This window comes from Berghia stephanieae, chromosome 3, assembly GCF_034508935.2.
Source record: "Berghia stephanieae isolate SIO BIC M18660-M18661 chromosome 3, UCSD_Bste_1.3, whole genome shotgun sequence".
Taxonomy (NCBI): Eukaryota; Metazoa; Mollusca; class Gastropoda; order Nudibranchia; family Aeolidiidae; genus Berghia; species Berghia stephanieae.
Window position 1 is genome coordinate 33,160,090 of NC_088362.1, and position 17,620 is coordinate 33,177,709.

The window sequence follows — 17,620 nt, forward strand, 5'->3', positions numbered from 1 at the left end:
TTCAGATTCCAACCTCCCGAACCTGATGAAAGTACTTAAATGAGCAGATTTATTTGTTTTATTTTTTAAATAAATGCTGTGTAGAAAAGATGTTTAGTCCTTGTCATGGCTGTCGTGAACAGACACCAAGAAGGAATTTATATAAATCTTTACAAATACAGATACAAACTTATTTTCGATATTGAATAAATGAAGATGACATCACCTCGCTCTTTGTTGTTGGTTTTAGGTAAAAGTTCACCTTAGATTCTCTTTAACAGGCTTAAAACGTTAAATGTTACAATCAGTTTTGTGCGTTGATACAATTGATCATGCAGGTAGAATTGGCAAGTATTTTACTTAAATGCATACCATTGATATTTTGCCTTCTATGTGTCTGTTGCAACATCGTTGATAATGGCAAAACGGTTAATCAAAAGATTATTTCATTACAAAAATCTGAAAACTGAATAATTTGTTCTAAGTTCCGTTCTAGTGTGATGCTCTTCAATTTGAAATTAAATAACTTTATTATATTTTTCTCATGTTTCAACAAGTTTGGAACACCTGATAATATGTCTTTTAGTCATAGTTTATGTAATATGTCGCTATAAGACAACTTATCTCAAATGAATTTAATGCTTGAAACATTTCTATTTCCTATCTTTTCATCCGCCAAATTTTAATGGGAATAGAAAATTATCACAAAACGCAAACAATGCTATATTTTTAATGTTTATAAAAAGACAGCTTTTCTAATTTCTAGATTCTCGAAACAGACCCAAGTTTACTTAACTTCTATATTGTCATCTTTCATCAACAGGGACCATAATAAAAATAAGTGGCTTACAGCCTATAATGGCTCCAAAGAGCGGTGGTTGGTGGAAGAGTCTGTCATGAGCCAGGGACATTATTACTTCCGGGTTGCAGCTGCTAACTCTCTAGGACAAGGACTGTTTAGCGATAACAGTACTCTATTCATGGCCTCTTTTGGTAAAGGTAATAACAGCTTGTTCTCCTGTGTTTCTTTTGCAATTATTTTATATTCAAAAAAAGATAATTTTTGAAACACCTAACTAACACGTGTAAGGGCAAAAGGATAACTTGAATGCCTTAATATAATTAGTAATGCATAAATTATAGTAATCAACGTAATGGTAGAATATTCACTAAATGTATCATTGTTACAACAATATCTTACTTGACATGAAGCGAACAACCCAAAGCCCAAACCACACATCAGGTATAAAGATAACAAATATATATAATGCATATTCATAAGATTGAAACCATGTACAGCATAGCAAACAAGTATATCGTCATAGTAAATTCCATAATAATTCTGTCTAACAACACCTGAAATAATCTGATTTTGCATCTTTGTTCAATTTCAAATGTTCTTTCTGACATAGATCCCAACATTTTGCTATGTTGTTTGCATCTGAGCAAAATCTAAATGGTCCTTAGTAAAGTAATATTGAATATGAAAAAATCAGAAAGTCTATCCTTCAGACATTACCATCTATAACCTATAATCCACGATTCTTATATCGAACTGTAGTCAAGAAATTCTAACCTTCTTAGAATAAATATGATGCTAATTTTTGGGACTCCCTCGTACACTTTCAATACTAATGATTCTTTTATATAAGGCTCAATGCATTCCGTATTCTAATGGTCGAACGAGCGATTATACATAAATGTTTTATCCAGACTTATAAGTTCTTATATTATCCCATCATTTTGTTGCACGCTTTCCAATTTCATATAACAAATCAAATATCAGTAACTCCATCTTCTAGGGACAACGGAAAGTAATTTGATAAGAGTATCGTAAATTTAAATCATGGATATTTTTCTATATTAATACTTTACATTGAAACATAAATCAAATGCATGTTGTAGACCATTTGAAAAGTGAATATTATTGTAGAATGTATGAGTTCAGTGTACTATAATCTTTGTATCGTCTGCAACACCACAAAAAAAAATATTTCAAAGCAATGTAAACACTAAAAATCATATCATTATTCGAAAAGAAATGTGATAATTAAGATATTACATCATTAGTATGATGATAGAAATATAATGGTACATAAAATATACACGCCAAGAATTGTTTCTAAACTTTCTGATCCAAGTTTTGGATGGATATAATTAATAGTTATTTTTTTTATATAGCGAGAGTGAGACATAGATAAAATAGTGTACCGAGATCATTATTTTCTTGTGTACCTTAATGTATTCTTATAAATTCTTAATAATGATCTCAATTTCACACTTGTGAAGATTTTTTAAAACGATATAATCATATATCTTATTCTTTCATTGACAGCCCTGAACGGTTCCTTAACCACAAAGGTCACTATTGGCATCATTGTCGGCAGTATTTTACTCCTCGGATTGTTAGTGCTCATCATCATTCTATGTAAGATCAAAAAATTAAACCAACTGATAACTAAATATTAATTAGTGGTGTATTTAGGGTTATTGTTTTATTTATTTATGTTTGCTATTGTTTAGGGGGGGGGGGGAGGTTGGTGTTTTTTATTTGTTTTTTATTATTATTGTTATTGCTTCCCGAGCTTTTTTCTTTCCTTTCCCTCTTTGTTTTTATTGTATTTTTTAAAAATTTGTTTTGTTTTGTTTTCTTTTTTGTTTATTTTTATTATGAAATGGCCCAGGCACTTGCTGCCGCACGGCGCAACAATGTTGGGCTAGGGAAGATTGCCTTGCTCAGTGTCACTTACCTCTGAAGATATGTGTTAATCTCTGTTCTCAAAGCAAAGGCCATACCAGCGTGTCATTATAAAAGGAAATAAAGTAAGCATTGCTTCCTTTGAAAATCTTTCCTGTGAGAAAAAAATATGAGAACAGATGATCTCTGAAGGTTTAATATAAAGATATATTAATATTTGTTTCAATTTTTCCACAGTTCTTTGTAAACGATTTGTGAAGATCAAGACACATCAGTTTATCATCAGGGGTCCAGACAATGAGCTGGCTACACTTAGGGAACTGCCACACACAACTTTCCAACAAAGCAACACACTCTATGCTATCAGGTAATATAACAACCCAATGATTGAAAGTTTTTTTTAAAAAAAGATTATTTACCAGTCCACTGTGGTACTCTGGAAAAACTCCTATTTAAACGTTTGACTAGAAATCTCGTCCTTCAAATATCGATGGATATAAATGACCATCATCTTGGCAAAAACTCTCAAACCTGAGAACTCGCGAGTTGAACTGGTTAATCCGCTGCTCAATGACAAAACTTTGAATGATTTAAAAACTCAACAAAAATCTATTCGTCATATATATATATAATATATATATATATATATATATATATATATATATATATATATATATATATATATATATATATATATATAATATTTATATAGTGCCAGATGAGAATAGAGAATAAAAACGTTTTCCAGCGATGATATCGAATCTGGATTCCAAGTTTTAAATTCTCATCCCTGCAAAATGTTTTTATCCTCCATTGTCCTCTATCATTTCTTTATTCAGTTCATTTCTTATAACAATAGTGCCTGCTCCACTCACTTTTCTGAATACAAGTGATGACAATTTAGTACCCTGATTCCCCTTCCCTTCCTAATTCAGCATCCAATGCACAGATGAAGAGATTGCTAAGCTGCCACATTTCAGTAGAAGTCAGTTGGTCTTGCACACTTTTCTGGGTAGTGGCGCCTTTGGCGAGGTCTTCGAAGGATTTGCTAAGAACATCCTTGGAGATGAATCAGGAGAAACAAAATGTGCTGTAAAGGTGAGACATTGCGATCATTTTTATAAATTTTGGTTTCATCATAGAATACTATAGAATACTGCATACTGAATACTACCATCGTGGTTAAAAAAAACAGGTTCATTGCAAGAATAATATTGCACAAAGTTTGCCTGTTTACATACAAGATATGAAGTGAATAGAAAAGTGCCAGAAGACAATAGAGAATGAAAATTTTTCGCGGCGGTGGTGGGGTTTGAACCTGCGACCTTATTGGTACGACAACTCCGCCTGGCAGGTGAGAGCGTGGCTCTACCGTGTGAGCTATCAACGAACACAAAAATATTCGTTTCAAACTCAAAGTCATTACTAGATCCCTCTCTCACCCACTTATTGAGACCGCCGATTCGTTCGTACACCACCATCGCGAATAATTTTGACCAGCAGTTAAGCTTAATAGCCAATATTCTCAACACAAACATATAACATAGAAACGATTGAGACATTGAGTATGCTCCGGTGTATGGGGTGAATTTTTAATTCAGAAAAGTGAGTGGAGCAGGCACTTATGTTGGTAACAACAAGATATGAAGTGAATAGAAAAGTGCCAGAAGACAATAGAGAATGAAAATTTTTCGCGGCGGTGGTGGGGTTTGAACCTGCGACCTTATTGGTACGACAACTCCGCCTGGCAGGTGAGAGCGTGGCTCTACCGTGTGAGCTATCAACGAACACAAAAATATTCGTTTCAAACTCAAAGTCATTACTAGATCCCTCTCTCACCCACTTATTGAGACCGCCGATTCGTTCGTACACCACCATCGCGAATAATTTTGACCAGCAGTTAAGCTTAATAGCCAATATTCTCAACACAAACATATAACATAGAAACGATTGAGACATTGAGTATGCTCCGGTGTATGGGGTGAATTTTTAATTCAGAAAAGTGAGTGGAGCAGGCACTTATGTTGGTAACAACAAGATATGAAGTGAATAGAAAAGTGCCAGAAGACAATAGAGAATGAAAATTTTTCGCGGCGGTGGTGGGGTTTGAACCTGCGACCTTATTGGTACGACAACTCCGCCTGGCAGGTGAGAGCGTGGCTCTACCGTGTGAGCTATCAACGAACACAAACATATTCGTTTCAAACTCAAAGTCATTACTAGATCCCTCTCTCACCCACTTCTTGAGACCGCCGATTCGTTCTCACCTGCCAGGCGGAGTTGTCGTACCAATAAGGTCGCAGGTTCAAACCCCACCACCGCCGCGAAAAATTTTCATTCTCTATTGTCTTCTGGCACTTTTCTATTCACTTCATATCTTGTTGTTACCAACATAAGTGCCTGCTCCACTCACTTTTCTGAATTAAAAATTCACCCCATACACCGGAGCATACTCAATGTCTCAATCGTTTCTATGTTATATGTTTGTGTTGAGAATATTGGCTATTAAGCTTAACTGCTGGTCAAAATTATTCGCGATGGTGGTGTACGAACGAATCGGCGGTCTCAATAAGTGGGTGAGAGAGGGATCTAGTGATGACTTTGAGTTTGAAACGAATATTTTTGTGTTCGTTGATAGCTCACACGGTAGAGCCACGCTCTCACCTGCCAGGCGGAGTTGTCCTACCAATAAGGTCGCAGGTTCAAACCCCACCACCGCCGCGAAAAATTTTCATTCTCTATTGTCTTCTGGCACTTTTCTATTCACTTCATATCTTGTTGTTACCAACATAAGTGCCTGCTCCACTCACTTTTCTGAATTAAAAATTCACCCCATACACCGGAGCATACTCAATGTCTCAATCGTTTCTATGTTATATGTTTGTGTTGAGAATATTGGCTATTAAGCTTAACTGCTGGTCAAAATTATTCGCGATGGTGGTGTACGAACGAATCGGCGGTCTCAATAAGTGGGTGAGAGAGGGATCTAGTAATGACTTTGAGTTTGAAACGAATATTTTTGTGTTCGTTGATAGCTCACACGGTAGAGCCACGCTCTCACCTGCCAGGCGGAGTTGTCGTACCAATAAGGTCGCAGGTTCAAACCCACCACCGCCGCGAAAAATTTTCATTCTCTATTGTCTTCTGGCACTTTTCTATTCACTTCATATCTTGTTGTTACCAACATAAGTGCCTGCTCCACTCACTTTTCTGAATTAAAAATTCACCCCATACACCGGAGCATACTCAATGTCTCAATCGTTTCTATGTTATATGTTTGTGTTGAGAATATTGGCTATTAAGCTTAACTGCTGGTCAAAATTATTCGCGATGGTGGTGTACGAACGAATCGGCGGTCTCAATAAGTGGGTGAGAGAGGGATCTAGTAATGACTTTGAGTTTGAAACGAATATTTTTGTGTTCGTTGATAGCTCACACGGTAGAGCCACGCTCTCACCTGCCAGGCGGAGTTGTCGTACCAATAAGGTCGCAGGTTCAAACCCCACCACCGCCGCGAAAAATTTTCATTCTCTATTGTCTTCTGGCACTTTTCTATTCACTTCATATCTTGTTGTTACCAACATAAGTGCCTGCTCCACTCACTTTTCTGAATTAAAAATTCACCCCATACACCGGAGCATACTCAATGTCTCAATCGTTTCTATGTTATATGTTTGTGTTGAGAATATTGGCTATTAAGCTTAACTGCTGGTCAAAATTATTCGCGATGGTGGTGTACGAACGAATCGGCGGTCTCAATAAGTGGGTGAGAGAGGGATCTAGTAATGACTTTGAGTTTGAAACGAATATTTTTGTGTTCGTTGATAGCTCACACGGTAGAGCCACGCTCTCACCTGCCAGGCGGAGTTGTCGTACCAATAAGGTCGCAGGTTCAAACCCCACCACCGCCGCGAAAAATTTTCATTCTCTATTGTCTTCTGGCACTTTTCTATTCACTTCATATCTTGTTGTTACCAACATAAGTGCCTGCTCCACTCACTTTTCTGAATTAAAAATTCACCCCATACACCGGAGCATACTCAATGTCTCAATCGTTTCTATGTTATATGTTTGTGTTGAGAATATTGGCTATTAAGCTTAACTGCTGGTCAAAATTATTCGCGATGGTGGTGTACGAACGAATCGGCGGTCTCAATAAGTGGGTGAGAGAGGGATCTAGTAATGACTTTGAGTTTGAAACGAATATTTTTGTGTTCGTTGATAGCTCACACGGTAGAGCCACGCTCTCACCTGCCAGGCGGAGTTGTCGTACCAATAAGGTCGCAGGTTCAAACCCCACCACCGCCGCGAAAAATTTTCATTCTCTATTGTCTTCTGGCACTTTTCTATTCACTTCATATCTTGTTGTTACCAACATAAGTGCCTGCTCCACTCACTTTTCTGAATTAAAAATTCACCCCATACACCGGAGCATACTCAATGTCTCAATCGTTTCTATGTTATATGTTTGTGTTGAGAATATTGGCTATTAAGCTTAACTGCTGGTCAAAATTATTCGCGATGGTGGTGTACGAACGAATCGGCGGTCTCAATAAGTGGGTGAGAGAGGGATCTAGTAATGACTTTGAGTTTGAAACGAATATTTTTGTGTTCGTTGATAGCTCACACGGTAGAGCCACGCTCTCACCTGCCAGGCGGAGTTGTCGTACCAATAAGGTCGCAGGTTCAAACCCCACCACCGCCGCGAAAAATTTTCATTCTCTATTGTCTTCTGGCACTTTTCTATTCACTTCATATCTTGTTGTTACCAACATAAGTGCCTGCTCCACTCACTTTTCTGAATTAAAAATTCACCCCATACACCGGAGCATACTCAATGTCTCAATCGTTTCTATGTTATATGTTTGTGTTGAGAATATTGGCTATTAAGCTTAACTGCTGGTCAAAATTATTCGCGATGGTGGTGTACGAACGAATCGGCGGTCTCAATAAGTGGGTGAGAGAGGGATCTAGTAATGACTTTGAGTTTGAAACGAATATTTTTGTGTTCGTTGATAGCTCACACGGTAGAGCCACGCTCTCACCTGCCAGGCGGAGTTGTCGTACCAATAAGGTCGCAGGTTCAAACCCCACCACCGCCGCGAAAAATTTTCATTCTCTATTGTCTTCTGGCACTTTTCTATTCACTTCATATCTTGTTGTTACCAACATAAGTGCCTGCTCCACTCACTTTTCTGAATTAAAAATTCACCCCATACACCGGAGCATACTCAATGTCTCAATCGTTTCTATGTTATATGTTTGTGTTGAGAATATTGGCTATTAAGCTTAACTGCTGGTCAAAATTATTCGCGATGGTGGTGTACGAACGAATCGGCGGTCTCAATAAGTGGGTGAGAGAGGGATCTAGTAATGACTTTGAGTTTGAAACGAATATTTTTGTGTTCGTTGATAGCTCACACGGTAGAGCCACGCTCTCACCTGCCAGGCGGAGTTGTCGTACCAATAAGGTCGCAGGTTCAAACCCCACCACCGCCGCGAAAAATTTTCATTCTCTATTGTCTTCTGGCACTTTTCTATTCACTTCATATCTTGTTGTTACCAACATAAGTGCCTGCTCCACTCACTTTTCTGAATTAAAAATTCACCCCATACACCGGAGCATACTCAATGTCTCAATCGTTTCTATGTTATATGTTTGTGTTGAGAATATTGGCTATTAAGCTTAACTGCTGGTCAAAATTATTCGCGATGGTGGTGTACGAACGAATCGGCGGTCTCAATAAGTGGGTGAGAGAGGGATCTAGTAATGACTTTGAGTTTGAAACGAATATTTTTGTGTTCGTTGATAGCTCACACGGTAGAGCCACGCTCTCACCTGCCAGGCGGAGTTGTCGTACCAATAAGGTCGCAGGTTCAAACCCCACCACCGCCGCGAAAAATTTTCATTCTCTATTGTCTTCTGGCACTTTTCTATTCACTTCATATCTTGTTGTTACCAACATAAGTGCCTGCTCCACTCACTTTTCTGAATTAAAAATTCACCCCATACACCGGAGCATACTCAATGTCTCAATCGTTTCTATGTTATATGTTTGTGTTGAGAATATTGGCTATTAAGCTTAACTGCTGGTCAAAATTATTCGCGATGGTGGTGTACGAACGAATCGGCGGTCTCAATAAGTGGGTGAGAGAGGATCTAGTAATGACTTTGAGTTTGAAACGAATATTTTTGTGTTCGTTGATAGCTCACACGGTAGAGCCACGCTCTCACCTGCCAGGCGGAGTTGTCGTACCAATAAGGTCGCAGGTTCAAACCCCACCACCGCCGCGAAAAATTTTCATTCTCTATTGTCTTCTGGCACTTTTCTATTCACTTCATATCTTGTTGTTACCAACATAAGTGCCTGCTCCACTCACTTTCCTGTTTACATAGTGTTTAAGTATTTTTACTTATTCTGAAATGACTGATTTTCTCCATTTCAAAGCTTCTCATCTATTTAACACTAAATAAACCCTAAAACCAATTACCTACCATACCACTATATTTTTACAAATTAAGAGTATTCTAAATGGAAAATATTTTAAAAATCTCTCCTTTGTGTGTCGTCTCAGACTTTACGAAAAAGTGCATCAGATCAAGAAAAACAGGAGTTCTTAAAAGAGGCTTTGTTGATGAAAAATTTCCAGCACGATCATATACTTAGTCTTCTTGGTGTCTGCTTGGACAATGACCCTCAGTTTATTATTATGGAACTTATGGAAGGCGGAGATTTATTGTCATTTATAAGGAGCTGTAGAGCCACGTCGGTAAGTTTTAGTGGTTTATTTGTTTTGTCAACTTTTATAAGGTAAGGTTTATGAAATAAGGATTGTCATATTTTCGAAGAATAATTCATATTTAATTTGTAATCCTGATTTTAAGGTATCAGTATACTGAATTTTAAAATTTTCAATTGGTCTTTTCATTGATATATATAATATTTGATTGTTGATTCTTCGTATTTAAAAAAAAACAAAACAAACAAATACACTGTGTTGTTTATAAAAAACTAATAGAAAAGTCTGTAGAAATTATGAATTATTTAAAAAGTTTATTTTATTTTACATACTTTAAGGGTAAGAGGAGTGTTGGCCTTTTTTTCTTAGCTGTTGGATTATGTATGTATTTATTTATTTATTTATTTTGTTCTAGACCACGCCTGCGAAACTGATGCTTCCAGAACTCGTCAAGATTTGTGTCCATGTGGCCAGAGGTTGTAAATATTTGGAAGATATGCATTTTGTCCACAGGTAGGTAGTGATTTACAGATTGGAACAAAATCTGAATTTTATAAATTGAGTGAGGATTTTGAAAAAATGAGTCTCATTTATATTATTTATCGTCAGTCACATACCTTATCGTCCACAACTGCATGGATAAAAAGTGAAATTAAAATCGTGATGGCTGGTGATAGAACAAAAATCTTGAATTATTTTTATGACCAGATCCCCTTTTAACTTAGGGACCTCTTAAACAAGATAAGTTGTATGACTCTCTGGTTGTATAATAATTGCACTGTATAAACTTTTAAGAATTACGTGTTGCTGTGGTAGCAGGTAGCACCAGCATGCACTCATTTTAACCTATTCACGTGGTCGAAATAAAATGTTGAATTTTGACACAGAGACAATATTAGCTATTAAATCTATCTTAATGTATAAACTTTGCTTAATGTTAATGGCAATGACGATAAATTTATATAATTCTAATTTAAATGATTATCCAGGGATTTGGCTGCCCGTAACTGTTTGGTGTCCTCCAAGTCTCCAAGTGATATGATTGTCAAGATCGGGGATTTCGGCTTGGCCAGGGATATTTATAAGAACGACTATTACAGGAAAGAAGGGGAAGGATTATTGCCTGTCCGGTGGATGTCCCCAGAGTCATTAGTCGATGGTTTCTTTACAACCCAGTCTGATATCTGGTAAGTTCGTTCCCCTGGATAATGCTGACCTACCGCCTCAAACCAAATGTCAAAAGTGATTTTAAAGCCAAAATGAGAAATGTGCGTTATTAGTCTTTGTCACATTCAGAAACTGTATCCATTGCCCACGATATAGTATAAAGACTGAACCCAAGTTTCACTGTTTACAATGACAAGTAGATTTTCAGCATCGAAGTCACCTTACGTAATACCGTTTATGTGGTATGTTTTATAAATTGATATGGAGCCAAATGTCTTAATTTGGAAATGATAATGATAGTCAGAGTCACGAGATTTAAAAAAATTTCCTCCCTTATATATTTCCTCCTTTATATATATATATATATATATATATATATATATATATATATATATATATATATATATATATATATATATATATATATATAGCCTATATATATAGCAACAGGATACACACCAACATCAAAACAATGTAGCTTATGCCTGGAAGAGAAATATACTATAATCAAACACCCTCATGAAGCCACACTCAACATGAAAAGTGAGATGTACGGAAAGTGTCCCCATCGGCGTAAATTCTTGTTAAGCAACTTTAAACCGGAACCACTTCAAGAAACAACAACAGTCAACAAAACAACTCAGTCCTGACGATGGCAAATTAAGCCTGAAACATTAATGTAGACTGTCTCAAACATTGTGGTAATAATATATATTAATATATATATATATATATATATATATATATATTATATATATATATATATATATATATATATATAATATATATATATATACCTTTATCCTAGATGTGAGTTGTTTGATTTACAGAAGATGAACAATCAGTATTGTTCTTGATATGTCTATTATAATTGAGAATATTACAGTCATTCATCATTCAGCTCCTATCGTAGAGACAAATACTATCTAGTAACTTTAGATTTAATAATGGGTACCATAACAGAGAATGTATGCTCTTTTACATTTGTCCATATTCTATTTTTTTTTTTCCTTTACGGCTTGCCCAGATTTGATTCGAACAATATTTTAGTGATAAATTGCTGATAAAGAATATCTTTGTTTTAATGTCATCCCTCAGGGCGTTTGGTGTGATGATGTGGGAAGTAATCACTCTAGGCCAGCAGCCATATCCAGCCCGCACAAATATAGAAGTGTTGCACTTTGTCAGGGCTGGAGGGAAATTAGAAAGGCCAGAGCGGTGTGCAGATGAAATGTAAGAAGAAATTGTTTTGTTTCGTTTTTTTGTTCTTTAAATCAATCGCCTCAACTTGTGTTTGTTTGTCTGTGTGTGTGTGTGTGTGTGTGTGTGTGTGTGTGTGTGTGTGTGTGTGTGTGTTGGGGGGGGGGTGTTTGCTCTTTTTTTGTGCTTCTTGTTTGCCGTTGTTGTTTTTTTCTTTTGGTTGTTGGGTTTGTTTTGTTGTTTTGTTGCTTTTTTTCGTGCTTTTTTTTTCTTTTTGTTTTGGCTTTTGGCTTTTTCCTTTCTTTTTTTTTTTTTTTTTGTTTTGTTTTGTTTTTGGTTTTGGTTTTTTTGTTATTGTTTTTTTAATTGTTTGTTTATGTACAGGAATTGAAAACTTACACATGAAATAAGGCTAAATGGTAATTATTTATACTCCATGATAAAATAAAGATAGAATAGACCCTGTATTTTTTATTTTTATCATTTCTCTGTTAACAATTGATATAATCCCATGACCTTGTCCCATATGAAAATGATATATTATGTTAAAGGTATCAAAACAAGAATTTTAAGAGTTATGTAAAATTATTTTCATTTAAATACCTTAGATTATCTCTAAACCAAGACTCTTCATATTCATATCAAATGTTATTTTGAATTACAGCCCATATTATAAAAGATTGCGTCTGAGTAATGTTGAAGTTTCAATGTATTTTTGTGTAGCTGAAGTTTTATTCTTATCTTATTACAATCTACAGGTATTCATTAATGAGAAAGTGTTGGAGTTTTGATGCTGAAGAGCGTCCTTGTTTTGCTGATATATTAAGTACTCTGGAAGAGTTCGAAGAGAAATGTCTACACATGACATTTGAAGAAATAGCACGTCTTTCACCCTTATCAGTTGATGGTAAGCACGAACATTCTTCTATCAAATCCTTTCTACTTTGCTTACAAAACACGCTTTTATTTATTTTTTTTCTGCTTTATGATCGTTTAAATCACGTTTTTCAAAATTTTGTATACAATGCCATATGCATTTTAAAGTCATTAATTATGTCAAATATTGAGCTTTTTAACACATATTTGGTATTGGGGCTATTGTCGGTTTATTTTATTTTTAATTACTTTGCCATGATTTTACTTTCCAGATAAATATTGATTTTTTAATGAAAACTCAATACATCGATCTTTACATGATTAGATAATTTAAGATAACCTTTACCATCAAATAGCATCCAAAGTTTGTATCTGTTTATCTTAATGTCCTCTCATTTCAATTTACTACATTGATTCATCTATCACACATATTTGGTTAGAAATGAAATACAGCGCTAACACTTTCAATATATCATATTTCTAAATAGTTTACAACATGAGCAAAGGTCTACAATATTGGAGTTGATGCTCATTAATGCAACACACCACAACTTTATTCTTACATTGTCATCGAAAATTTCATGTACAACCATCCGATCCCATCCTTTCATTTTCATCATAGTTTTCATACCCTACCTTCCCATTCAACTTTACACCCGCCTTTTTTGCTGTTTTCAGTCTTGTGCCCCCTTTTGCTACATTATGAACCTATATTATCTATATAGGGAATATTTTTGTACAGATTGATATGGATGTATCACTATTTCAGAACGAATAAAATTGCTCTTTAAGACAAGCAATAGGTGCGATTTCACCATAATAATTTACAACTTGATAATGCAATATAAATAACTTTATGTTAACTTGTCCTAATTTCACAACTGCATATTGTAACCAAACATAACAAAAAATTATAAAACTGCAACTTTTGAATAGGCCAATTGTAATTGATGTTTTAAATTATGTCAAATGGAGGCTATTTATTTATCATTTTGCACAAATCATATGATAAAAAAATATAACGGTTTTGTGTCGAAGCCAGTCATGACATTTACATTATTTGAAAATGCAATAAGAACAGATAAAAACACACCACAAATATTTCAATTCTGTTTAGTTCATTTTATTTTATTTAACCCTGGCTTCTATTCTGATTTTAGTATCAAAATCGCATTTGTATTTTGTCGAGTTTTATTAGATTTCGGGTTGTTGTTGTTTGTGTCTTTGTGGTGTTTTTTTGTTTGTTTTTTGTTTTGTTGTTTGTTTGTTTATTTGTTGTTGTTTTTGTTTTTTTGTTCTTTCTGTTTGTTTTGGTTTTTTTTTTGTAAAAGTTCATTCCTCCTCTATTGTCTTGAAACCCTTCGTTTTAATTTGCCATCAAATATTGGTTGTCAGTCAAAACTTTTTTTATCGACATCCTTTTTTCATTTGTATATATTTTGTTGTCCTTACATCGCAAGCAGTGGAATTTTTATCCTTTTATACATCATTTCTTAATTATCAAGATACTTTGTAGCTTTTGTTAATTATAGCTTTTATTTTTTCCTTTTATTTTTGTAATTTATATAGCTCGCGAGCGCTTACATGATTTTATTTGCTATTACCATGTTTATTTTTTCCGAGTTTATTAAAAGCTGTGTGATAATTGTTTACATATCTTTTAAGGCTATTTTTTACCCTAGCTCAGAAAACTCCCAAGCATTATTATTCTTTGTTATTTGCATTTGATTTAGTTTCATAATACCCGTTGCTTCCACCTTGTTCCTTGGTTGCATGCTGCATGTTGTTTTGTTTTGTTTTATTTTTCTCCCTTCCACAGCCAATCCCTGCATGAATCACCACCCTACTCCTCAACTTCATAACCATCACAGCCAACACCCTCATCATCCTCCTCACCCTCATCTAAACTTGACACCGATATCTCCCACACTTAATTCTAATCGTACAAGTACTCAAAGACCCTTACCAGAGATACCAATCATCAATCCGATATTACAAAATAACAATCATGTTTATCATAGAGTTTATTATTCACAGCCATGGGGCATGCCAGAATTATATTCAAAGCCATGGGAAACGGCCAATCACAGAATTCAAAGAACTTTACCTTATGACATGGAAAACTCGCACTCAGTCAACCAAAACCATTCAATTTCATTTAACAGCTCATCAGCAGATCTGGCATCATTGTACCAGTTTTCCAATTTTGGTCAAGAATTCCTTGATCTAAATGTTCAAACTCATGAATACTTACTTCCATCTACGTCCCCCACAGATCAACACAGCATAGCATTTACTGAATCAGGAGATTTTAGTGTCCAATCAGGTTATGACAAATATCATTCACAATGTAACAATTACACTTGTCAAAATGATCCCAATATCCCTGGAAAAAATGAAAGAAATAAAAAATTACATTTGTTCTCTCAAAGTAGGCCACGTAAATTGAAGAAGAGGAATAAAACCCTTAAAACATTATTACCAAAAAGTCGTAAAAAAAGAAGCGATTTTAGTGAGATGTATATGTCTATGAATGCAGTTATTGACGATGACTCTCGTGATTACGAAACCATGAACAACGGAAACAGTATCAATATTAATAATAACAACAACAACAACAACAACAATGACCCAAGGATGTTAGCAATGGATGGCAATCCAAACTATTCGGGCATCCTTTCGTCTGCATCAGATAATGAAGATAAATGTCCCTCATGTTTTAAGGAATACAAATCACGTTTAAGGTCGGTCAACTCATCTCCTGTACTCAATCAAGACCAGCATTCTCCTGATGAAGGAATATGGAGTCCATCTCTCTCTAATTTCAGGAAATCCAAATCACTATCTGTCAGTTATACTAATAAAAGCTGTAGTTTTTGTCGATCAAATAGTTGGACATATTCGTCGTACAAAGCTAAAAGATTGCAGAGGAAAAATAATTTGAATAACGTATCTTGCAACTTTAAGTCAAAAGTGTCAAAACAAGCGATGTCTCGCAAAAGAAAACAGAAAACTTCTGTCCATTTATCTGCGTCAGGTGGTAGCTCTGTGAACTGTGATTCTCCGTCCCATGATTATTCGGACACAAATTTATCCTGGCATGCCAAACTACTGTGTGATAAAAGTGAAACACGTGATATAAGAACTCACTTCATTAACAAAACAACAAAGACTCATGCAAAAAATAGCAAACACCTTAAACATAGAAACAGCTCATCAGGTCAACAGCACAGAAAACGTTCATCTTTATTCTCACATCAATTAAATCAAAACAATGATAAAACGTTGGGTCTCACTAACATTGCTTTCACTGATGAGGCAGCGAACAGAGAACTCGGATTCTGGATGAGCGAAGACGAAGAGGAGGAAGAGAGCGAGGAAGTAGCGGAAACCAGGGGTCTATTTACCCCAAAATGCCAAACCATAACAGGTAGATTGTATTGATGGTTTTCAACTGTGTTGGCCTGTTGTCTGTAATTGAGTGTCTAGATCTCTTCATAAACACAGTGTTGGTATTCATTATTAATCTCTGCGCCGCTTATAGTCATCTAATATCCCCGGTGTTTATCTATATATCATAAAATGTGTATTGATGTTAAACTTCTCATGTTTTTTATGTCCTAACTTTCTTATTTCCTTTTTCAATACTCCATATAATAAAATAATAGGTCTTTTCTCTAGATGCCACGATATATAGCTCCAGAATATAAACTCACTCATATATTTTACATTTTACACTTAACATAGGTATTAGATGCATGTCATGATATTTCATGAGTGTCATTTAAACTTATTTATGATGAAGCCGGAAATAAATGGGCAGTGCTTTTTTTCGTTCAATCAATAATGAAAGAGATTTTTCCAATAAAAAATTCTAAGACCATTAATTTGGGGGGTGGCTGGATGTCATCCAGTGGAACAAGACAGATTTTTGCTTGGTTGGCTTTATGGTCGAATGTGTTATATATGAGCACTTAAAATTATTTTTTGATTCCGAAATGATGTTGATATTCATTTGAAAAAAAATGAGCTAGTACCTTGTATAAATATGTCATTCTTGCAGTTCATTCGTTTCTAATTTTTCACAATGCTCTAGATATTCAACGTTGTACAGTGCTTTGTGAGCGGGTGGTTGGATGGGAGCATCACCCTTGAATCATATACCTATGATGTTCGCATGGGTGTACGATCCGATAGTGATGTCGTTTCTTCTTCTCTTTACTAGCCTATCCTGCTTCTTTGGTTTGTGATTGTATTTTTGACAGGGGATATTTTTTTTCCTGTAAATCCTCTGCCTGTTTGTTCTTGGTTATTTATAATTTAGCTTATGATATCTTTAGGTTATGATTTTGATTGACATTTGTACTATTTTTGTTAGATTGCTTGTTTTTTTGTTTCAGCGGTCTCTCATATAACCTCAATTGTGTTGGAAGAGACCTAAAGCAACAAACAAACAAAAAAAACAAAAAAAGTGCTTTGTGACGACATGAAATTGCATTTTTTCCTACCTTTCTTTCTGTGTTTTAATTTTCCAATGAATTATTCAGTGATGTTCAAGGCGGAACACCTTCCGGTTTTGTTTTTTTTATGCTATTAAACTGATACATTGATAACAGCAATAGGTTGGTTATATTCTTTGCATGTATCTAAACAGTTGGGAAAAAATTGATTAGTCACATTGATACATATCATAAAACGAATTGCGTTCACAAAGATAATTGACTTGATGTTAACTGAATCATCTCCTGTTCAAATATTTGATAAGTCTAGTTGAATAAAATAATAGAGTGTGCTGCATTTTATATGTTATTAATACATGGTAAAATGACAATAAGGAAGACTTTATTTTATAGTTTTTATACTCACCAAAGTGGAAAACTGTTTGGATATAGCCAATCCAAAAGATGTAGCTTATTCGTATAAGACAAATTGATTCAGTAAGACAAATTGATTCAGTAA

At 35.1% G+C, this 17,620-nt stretch overlaps 1 protein-coding gene across 10 annotated transcripts in view; it reads left to right on the plus strand.

Annotated features, from left to right (window-relative positions):
• LOC144967562 (proto-oncogene tyrosine-protein kinase ROS-like) overlaps positions 1–17,620 on the plus strand; it is a 249,089-nt gene that overhangs the window by 223,563 nt on the left and 7,906 nt on the right. For 6 of the 10 annotated variants that reach the window (XM_078904998.1, XM_078904999.1, XM_078905000.1 and 3 more), the window contains 10 exons: positions 803–978; positions 2,315–2,407; positions 2,915–3,044; positions 3,613–3,775; positions 9,254–9,448; positions 9,834–9,931; positions 10,408–10,605; positions 11,684–11,818; positions 12,544–12,692; positions 14,481–16,091. In XM_078904998.1, coding sequence (XP_078761124.1) covers positions 803–978; positions 2,315–2,407; positions 2,915–3,044; positions 3,613–3,775; positions 9,254–9,448; positions 9,834–9,931; positions 10,408–10,605; positions 11,684–11,818; positions 12,544–12,692; positions 14,481–16,091 — 2,948 coding nt within the window. The remainder of the gene's footprint in view (positions 1–802; positions 979–2,314; positions 2,408–2,914; positions 3,045–3,612; positions 3,776–9,253; positions 9,449–9,833; positions 9,932–10,407; positions 10,606–11,683; positions 11,819–12,543; positions 12,693–14,480; positions 16,092–17,620) is intronic. The other 4 variants (XM_078905007.1, XM_078905008.1, XM_078905004.1 and 1 more) reach the window with 3 other exon arrangements.